Genomic DNA, 9592 nt, shown 5'->3' with positions numbered 1-9592 from the left:
TGTGGCTTTGCCTGTTCCCAGGTCTGTATGTGCTGTATACAGCCAACTGCTAGGGTTGTTATTATTTGACAAGACTGCATGATAGGATCTGGGACCAGGTCTATTATCATGATGCTAAAAACATGTAAATGGTAGAAGAAAAACGAAAAGTTGGTCTTCGGGATAATGTATTCTGTACTGTTTCGGCCCTGCTACACTACAGCCAGCAGGCGTCCGGCATTGCCATCAGCAATTGAGGGAATGCTTCCTTTGAAATCAATCATAGTTGCTGTATTGTCCGTGTTGCGTCACGTCCAAGCTCAGGAATCGCAGAGGTTCAATTATTGATGGCTGACACGAGCGTTTCAGCCAATCTCGTGAATTGAAATAATGAGGAATAAAGTTGATTTTTGGTCAGTTTCTGGAGGAGACAGAACGTCACATTGACACAACGCTGATGACGACACAGCGTGACGTAGTGTAGCGTAGCTGAAGTCTAAGACTCCTGTCTTTCCCTCCTTCCCCCACGACCTCTCTCCCCTATTCTTTTCTTTCATGACTGACACATATTGATCCCGGGATCATGACTCCGAATTAACTGCTTTCAAAGTGACTTTGAGCTGCCTGGAGATAGACTGGGAGAGAGGCAGAGGCACAGAGAGAGGCAGAGGCACAGAGAGAGGCAGAGGCACAGAGAGAGGCAGAGGCACAGAGAGAGGCAGAGGCGCAGAGAGAGGCAGAGGCGCAGAGAGAGGCAGAGGCAGAGGCGCAGAGAGAGGCAGAGGCGCAGAGAGAGGCAGAGGCGCAGAGAGAGGCAGAGGCGCAGAGAGAGGCAGAGGCGCAGAGAGAGGCGCAGAGGCGCAGAGAGGAGGCAGAGAGAGGCGCAGAGAGAGGCGCAGAGAGAGGCGCAGAGAGAGGCGCAGAGAGAGGCGCAGAGAGAGGCGCAGAGGCGCAGAGAGAGGCGCAGAGAGAGGCAGAGGCGCGCAGAGAGAGGCAGAGGCGCGCAGAGAGAGGCAGAGGCGCGCAGAGAGAGGCAGAGGCGCGCAGAGAGAGGCAGAGTCGCGCAGAGTCGCGCAGAGAGAGGGAGAGGCGCAGGCGAAGGGTTTGTATTCTCCTCTCTGGTCAGGTCTAAACACAGTATTACGGATTGTTTTGGGCCTTGTGTTACATGCATTGCAGGCCGGACAGAGCATATATCCTTGCATGCGTGCTTGTTCTGTGTTCATCCAGACCCACTGATCTGACTTGTCTTTTTTCTCCTTTCTCCCTAAGCAGAACTTTTCTCCCCCTGGCCACTGGATGGCGACGTGAAGAAGGCAGGCCACTTGTGGCAGAACCGCACGCCCAACTTCCTGGCCGAGAAGGGTTTCAACGCGGCCGTGGCCACCCTGGAACCCTACTGTGCCGTATGCACTCTGTTCTGTCCGTACACACAGGTAGGGCACACAACATAGACTAAAATAGAACAATGTATATGCTGTCATGGATCGCAACGGCACAAACACTGTCAACATCGCAATCAGGCAACAGTTGTCTTTGACAACTACGGGCTATGTCAAAGAAAGTTAACCGTTTGCTCTGTCGTTTTGATTGAAAGTTTAGTAAAGAAACATTTGTTGACGCACGCCCAAAAAAGATATGTAGGGTTGCATACTAACGGAGGTCAACTGTGTACAAGGAAAGGAGGTTGCACACTCTAAATATGCTCCCAGGAATTTAATGGGTACACCTAATCAATGTTTTGGCACGGAGTGCCTTCTTCAGGGTTGCAAACAGAGTGAAAATGATAGTGTCTTCATGTGGAAACCTATAAGAAATAATAATAATTTGCACAATGAACCTTTGGGCACCATGATGTTCAAATAAATATATTATGTTTGTTATAATATTTTTGCATTTAAGGTTCCATTTTGGATTTATTCCTCTTTTTCAACAGTGTACGGGGGTCTCCATCTCTTTCAAGGTCTGAACTCCACCCGGTAAACCCAACAATATTCTATAACGTCCTTCCCTGTTTCATTCAACTCCAGAAGGACTCCTCCTACCCGACCAACAGTCCCGGTGCCCCCAACCACCACAGCGTATCCCGCTGCGGCAGCCGTACCCATCCGCTGGTCCCCGAGATGTGCTTCAGCGCCGGGGCAGGCAACACCGAGCCGCCGCCCTCCAACTCTCACATGGGTGACGACGGCACCAGCCCGCTGCTCTCCTGCTCCTCCTGCAGCCTGCAGGTCCACTCCAGTGAGTAGACAGACGGATTGACCGTGGCAGGCAGACAGACAGGAGGACAGGTGCTAGACAGAGGCGCAGACAAACTCACACAGTGTTTCTATCGATCCAGTCAAAATGTGGCTGTCAGTCAAAAACAATCACCATTTTTTTTCCCCTCTTAACGTCCAATACCAACCAGATAAAACACCAAGTGTACGTAAGTCGAGTACCAGCCAGACAAAACTCTTAATACATTTCAAACTTCAGTACCAATCGGCCAAACTCTCACCAAGCCCACGCCAACAAAGCTAGTGTATATTCTGGTAAGTCCTTGCCAGTGAGTCCGTACCAACCAGTCAAAACCAGTCATTTAATACCATTACCAACCGGTCAACTCCCTCACAGTATACAGTCCGTACCAGGCAACCAGCCAGTCAATACCAGTCATTCAACTCCCCCGCCATGTTTACTTTAGACTGTAATTACTGTGTCTGTTCTCCCAAGTCTTGTATTTATTCAGCCAACTAATGGTCCGTAGTATTTCACGCCGTATTAATTTAAATTCCCATTACATATTTGCTCCCCCTCGGGCCCGAAGCAAGGATTTTTTTTCTCTCCGCGAGGATCAAAATGCCAATCAAATTGTTCTAGTTAATTTACTGCAACTCAGCCTGAACTGACTGGGATTGCTGTGCCAGTGTGCCTCCCCCTAAAACTGTCCCCCTGCAGAAAGAGGTAAATAAAATTGTTTGGCGTCATTCTTTTACTCGGCCAGTCTAAGCTGCGTAGCCAATTAAGCTTGCCTCTGTATGGTAAGGTGGCAGGGAGCGGTTAGCGTGCAACACACGGGGAGCGGTTAGCCTGCGCACACGCAATGTTAGCCAGGTGACCCTACTCTGATTAGAGGACTTGGGAGAGGAGAAAAATCTCAAGCTCTCCTCTCCGGCCTGCCCCCCGTAGTCGTAGTACTATCAAAGATGGTGAATAAATTAAGATAGTTGAGTCAGGCCTTAGCATTGGACTTTTTACATGGCCACTTAAGGGGGTGGCTCTCCCATAGACACCAATGCGATAGCAGCTGGGTCTGGTCTACTTAGTGCAATTGAACCTGAAAGAACCAGAAAAAAACTGTGACTGGTGTGTCTTGCTTTTTCTTCCATCTCTGGTACTATTTTTCTTCCTTGAGCCAGATGGCAGCTCTCAAAGTAGCCTCCCTTTGCCTTGATGACAGCTTTGGCAACTCTTGGCATTCTCTCAACCAGCTTCACCTGGAATGCTTTTCCAACAGTCTTAACGGAGTTCCCATATATGCTGAGCACTTGTTTCCTTCACCCTGAGGCCAGGTCAGCTGATGCAGCATTCCATCACTTTCGTTCTTGGGCAAATAGCCCTTACACCACCTGGAGGTGTGTTGGGTCATTGTCCTGTTGAAAAACAAATGATTGTCTCACTAAGCGCAAACCAGATTGGATGGTGTATAGCTGCAGAATGCATGCCATGATGCATGATGTGATAAGTCCGTTCACCAACGACAACAAGGCATGTTAAATGGTGGTCTGGTAGTCAGACCTAACTTGATGAATGGAGATCTGCAATGAGCTCATATAGGCCGAGTTCAGTTGGTTCAAATTCCAAATGGCCTACAGGAAGCTAGACTACTGCATTTAATTATTCCCAACATTTTCTCCCCAAACAAAGTTATTAAGAAGCCAGTTTACATTTTCGCTAGCCTATCCACATAAAGACGCCTATTAATTACAATAATCATTAGACCTAAAGTTAACCCGAGACCTGTTTTAGTGTCATTGAGAACCGCCTCAATTTCATTCAGGGTCAAGCACAAGCCTTCTGTGTTGGCTACATTGTTTAATATAAACAAAGGGGCGCAGCGGTCGAAGGCACTGCATCTCAGTGCTAGAGGCGTCACTACAGACCCTGGTTCGAGTCGAGGCTCTATCGCAACCGGCCGTGATTGGGAGTCCCATAGGGCGGCGCACAATTGGCACAGCGTCGGCCGGGTTAGGGTTTTAGCCGGGGTAGGCCATCATTGTCAATAAAAATTTGTTCTTATCTGACTTGCCTACTAGTTAAATAAAACATTTATATAAACATTTTATTCAACCTTTATTTAACTAGGCAAGTCAGTTAAGAACAAATTCTTATTTATATATAATTTTAAAACTCTAGGTTTCAGGAAATGGCAGTTACAGGTTTTCCTGAAGGGAAGTTGACTGACACCCTCCGGACCTCCCCCCTACCCAATTTTAGGCCTACATCAGCACCACCTTGTCAGAAAATCCCAGGGAGAGCCCTGATTTGTACATTTGAACCACAGAAGGTTGGTGGCACCTTAATTAGAAAGACGGGCTCTTGACAATAGCTGGAGCGGAATAGTGGAATGGTATCAAATACATCTAACGTGGTTTGATACTATTGCATCTTCCCCATTCCAACCATTATTATGAGCCGTCCTCCCCAAAGCAGCCTCCTGTGATTTTTAAACATGATTTCTAGTTAGCTACTGAAGAGCAGCCAATTACCAAGTACCCATACTAGTCTATGGCCCACCATTTCTACAGAGGCGGTCTTCAACATCGTTATAAGGTAAAAAATGTATTTTAAAAAGTGCATTTGCCTAGGATTTAAGCAGTGGGTGTCGCACGTGCGCCGTCGTGTGTTCCGGGGGGGGTGGTTCTCGTTATAATTCTTCAGGTTGGCAGGTCTGATTTACAATTCATGTGCTGATTCTCCACCCACTGAAAAATCAAATCTTCTTATTTGACATGTTGAACATGGGCAACTGTCTTTGTTGGCTTACTGCCATCTAATTACTCCAAATTGGATTATTCCCCAGCTTTGGTTAGAATGAGATAGTAATTACAGTACGTTCTTACCACACGCACGCACCTCCCCAGCAGCTGTCTGTCCGGATCTGGCCGGCCCTACGCCGGGGCTGCGTTCGGCCCTCGCCAGCTGCTGATGTCAGGAGAGGTCAGGAACGGACATCCTGTAGAGGCCAACTCACCCAGGCCTTCAACACTAAAATCAAATCAAAGTGTATTTGTCACGTGCGCCGAATACAACAGGTGTAGTAGACCTTACAGTGAAATGCTTACTTACAGGCTCTAACCAATAGTGCAAAAAAGATGTTAGGTGAACAATAGATAAGTAAAGAAATAAAAACAACAGTGAAAAGACCGGCTATATACAGTAGCGAGGCTATAAAAGTAGCAGACACCGGGTAGTCAGGCTGGTTGAGGTAGTATATACCACACACACACACACTTTTATATCCTAGGTCCATCGAGCACCTATAGAAGAGGCAAGTAAGACAGGGCCTTGACTGGGTTAAAGCAGCCATCGGCGGGCCTATAGCACAACAATGATCCGGCTTCGGGTCTCAAATCAAATCATGTTTATTTGTCACGTGCGCCGAATACAACAGGTGTTGTATTACAGTGAAATGCTTACTTACAAGCTCTAACCAATGGTGCGGGGGAAAAAAGGTGTGTGTGTAGGTAAGGGAATTAAACAACAGTAAAAAGACATTTGAAAAAAGAGGAGGAAGGCTATATACAGACACCTGTTAGTCAGGCTTATTGAGGTAGTATGTAGGTATCGTTAAAGTGACTATGCATATATGATGAACAGAGAGTAGCAGAAGTGTAAAAAGGGGGGGGGGTTGGCGGGTGGCGGGACACGATGCAAATAGCCCGGTTAGCCAATGTGCGGGAGCACTGGTTGGTCGGGCCAATTTAGGTAGTATGTACATGTATAGTTAAAGTGACTATGCATATAAGATAAACAGAGAGTAGCAGCAGTGTAAAAGAGGGGTTGGGGGGTGGCACACAATGCAAATAGTCCGGGTAACCATTTGGTTACCTGTTCAGGAGTCTTATGGCTTGGGGGTAAAAATGGTTGAGAATCCTTTTTGTCCTAGACTTGGCACTCCGGTACCGCTTGCCATGCGGTAGTAGAGAGAACAGTCTATAGCTGGGGTGGCTGGGGTCTTTGACAATTTTTAAGGCCTTCCTCTGACACTGCCTGGTGTAGAGGTCCTGGATGGCAGGCAGCTTTGCCCCAGTGATGCACTGGGCCGTACGCACTACCCTCTGAAGTGCCTTGCGGTCGGAGGCCGAGCAACTGCCGTACCAGGCAGTGATGCTCTCGATGTTGCAGCTGTAGAACCTTTTGAGGATCTCAGGACCCATGCCAAATCTTTTTAGTTTCCTGAGGAGGAATAGACTTTGTCGTGCCCTCTTCACGACTGTCTTGGTGTGTTTGGACCAATCTAGTTTGTTGTTGATGTGGACACCAAGGAATTTGAAGCTCTCAACCTGCTCCACTACAGCCCCGTCGATGAGAATAGGGATGTGCTCAGTGCTCCTTTTCCTGTAGTCCACAATCATTTCCTTAGTGTTGGTTACGTTGAATGATAGGTTGTTATTCTGGCACCACCCGGCCAGGTCTCTGGCCTCCTCCCTATAGGCTATAGTCTCGTCGTTCTCGGTGATCAGGCACTGTTGTGTCGTCAGCAAACTTATTGATGGTGTTGGTGTCGTGCCTGGCCATGCAGTCATGGGTGAACAGAGAGTACAGGAGGGGACTGAGCATGCACCCCTGGGGAGCTCCAGTGTTGAGGATCAGCGTGGCAGATGTGTTGCTACCTACCCTCACCACCTGGGGGTGGCCTGTCAGGAAGTCCAGGATCCAGTTGCAGAGGCAGGTGTTTAGTCCCAGGATCCTTAGCTTGGTGATGAGCTTTGAGGGTACTATGGTGTTGAACGCTGAGCTGTAGTCAATGAACAGCATTCTCACATAGGTGTTCCTTTTGTCCAGGGGGGAAAGGGCAGTGTGGAGTGCAATAGATTGCATCATCTGTGGATCTGTTTGGGCAGTATGCAAATTCGAGTGGGTCTAGGGTTTCTAGGATAATGGTGTTGTGAGCCATTACCAGCCTTTCAAAGCACTTCAAGGCTACGGACTTGAGTGCTACGTGTAGTCATTTAGGCAGGTTGACTTTGTGTTCTTGGACACAGGGACTATGGAGGTCTGCTTGAATATATTGATATTACAGACTCAATCAGGGACATGTTGAAAATGTCAGTGAAGACACCTGCCAGTTGGTCAGCACATGCCCGGAGCACACGTCCTGGTAATCCGTCTGGCCCCGCAGCCTTGTGTATGTTGACCTATTTAAAGGTCTTACTCACGTCGACTTCGGAGAGCGTGATCACACAGTCGTCCGGAACAGATGATGCTCTCATGCATGCCTCAGTGTTGCTTGCCTCAGTGTTGCTTGCCTCGAAGCCAGCATAGAAGTGATTTAGCTCGTCTGGTAGGCTCGTGTCACTGGGCAGCTCGCGGCTGTGCTTCCCTTTGTAGTCTGTAATAGTTTGCAAGCCCTGCCACAGGGTTTAGAACCAATCTTAGCCCTCTATTGACGCTTTTCCTGTTTGATGGTTCGTCGCAGGGCATAGTGGGATTTCTTGTAAGCTTCCGGCTTGTAAGCAGGAATCAGGAGGATAGAGTTGTGGTCGGATTTACCACATGGAGGGCGAGGGAGAGCTTTTTACGCGTCTCTGTGTGTGCAGTACAGGTGATCTAGGTGATCTTTTTTTCCCTCTGGTTGCACATTTAACATGTTGATAGAGATTTGGTAGAACTGATTTCCCTGCATTAAAGTCTCTGGCCACTAGGAGCGCCGCCTCTGGGTGAGTGGTTTCCTGTTTGCTTATTTCCTTATACAGCTGACTGAGTGCGGTCTTAGTGCCAGCATCTGTCTGTCGTGGTAAATAAGCAGCCACAAAAAGTATAGCTGAGAACTCTCTAGGCAAGTAGTGTAGCCTGCAATTTATCACAATATACTCTACTTCAGGCGAGCAAAATCTAGAGACTCCTTAGATTTCGTGCACCAGCTGTTGTTTACAAATATGCACAGTCTGCCCCCCCCCCTCGTTTTACCAGAGTGTGCTGTTCTTTCCCGCCGGTGCAGAGTGTATTCCGCTAGCTGAATATCCATGTCGTCATTCATCCACGATTCTGTGAAGCATAGGACATTACAGCTTTTGATGTCCCGTTGTTCGGATTTTCGGGATCTTACCTCGCCTAGTTTATTGTCCAATGATTGCACGTTGGCGAGTAATATTGCCAGTAACGGCAGCTTTCCTAGTTGTCTTCTGCGGGTCCGGATGAGGTCTGTGTCCCAAATGGCACCCTATTCCCTACACCGTAGTGCACTATGTAGGGACTAGGGTGTCATTAAGGACGCCACCTCTTCTTTTTTATATATAAAAAAAATTATATATAATTCCTTTCCATATACAAACAGCAACTTACAGATGCACACAAACAATGGCGACATCTCATCTGCCCAGACCTGCCTGCTCACACCCCCATCCTTAGTGCCTGCATTATTGTTTAACACTTGGCCTTAAATTGTATCGATTTGTTTTTCTCGACTCACCCATGCTATTTCAATAATAAATCATCAACCTTTTCCATTGTGCTAATGATGGTGGATTGATTGATTTCCAAGTTTTCAGTGTATGTTTTTTCAAGATGAGTGACGAGAAGAGACTCATCCAGCCCATTGTGTATCTCACTACGCCCCCATATGCCATGTCTTGAAATACACAGCCTCTCTTTCTGAAGACAACACTCCAGAAAGTTCTGTCTCTCTTTATTTACCAACAAACCCACTTTCCCCACCACTTGTTATTTTTTTCACGGAGATGCTGAGAGTTCAATTTTAAGGGGCATACGGCATCTGTCAAAGTGCAACATCTGTCAAAGTGCAGCGCCACGAAATGGCAGAGAGCTTGTTATCAGCGCTGTGTGTGTGTGTGTGTGTGTGTGTGTGTGTGTGTGTGTGTGTGTGTGTGTGTGTGTGTGTGCTGTGTGTGTTTCTGCTTGCTTAGCTGGGTTTTGACTACACTTCAGTTCAGCTTCGGCCTAGATGATTGTTCTCAACTCTGTTGTTTTCTAAGTTTCAGTGAATTGATAGTTCTATGTTTTATTGTGGATGAGATCCCACTTAAAGGCATGCATTTAGGCCACATTTAAACACAATTGGTTCCTTAGTGAAGGACACACACACACTGCCCCCCTCCCACAAACACACACGCATATACACACACACACAACCACACCAAGTGGGCCTCCTGGGTTCTTATTAGCACTAAAGCGGAGCTCCCACCCCAGACAGGGAAGTTCATTATCCCATCCAGGAGAGAGGAGCACTGAGCTAGCGAGACACTGGACAGGCAGCAGCAACGGTGTTGTTGAGAAGAAGAAATGAAGCGGGGAGGCATCCTGTCAAAAACAAACACCCCCCCACACACACTCTCATCTTCTTCTCTTCTCTTTCTGGGTCATTGCTTGTAGCTGATCTACATGCACG

The 9592-nt window shown here is 47.6% G+C and overlaps 1 protein-coding gene across 3 annotated transcripts in view; it reads left to right on the top strand.

Moving 5' to 3' along the window:
• LOC112250624 (lysine-specific demethylase 4B-like) overlaps positions 1–9592 on the top strand; it is a 91415-nt gene that overhangs the window by 61181 nt on the left and 20642 nt on the right. For 2 of the 3 annotated variants that reach the window (XM_042321951.1, XM_042321953.1), the window contains exons 13-14: positions 1252–1415; positions 2010–2220. In XM_042321951.1, the coding sequence (XP_042177885.1) occupies positions 1252–1415; positions 2010–2220 (375 nt within the window). The remainder of the gene's footprint in view (positions 1–1251; positions 1416–2009; positions 2221–9592) is intronic. The other variant, XM_042321952.1, reaches the window with a different exon arrangement.

This window comes from Oncorhynchus tshawytscha, linkage group LG05, assembly GCF_018296145.1.
Source record: "Oncorhynchus tshawytscha isolate Ot180627B linkage group LG05, Otsh_v2.0, whole genome shotgun sequence".
Taxonomy (NCBI): Eukaryota; Metazoa; Chordata; class Actinopteri; order Salmoniformes; family Salmonidae; genus Oncorhynchus; species Oncorhynchus tshawytscha.
This window is presented reverse-complemented; position numbering and strand designations above follow the sequence as displayed.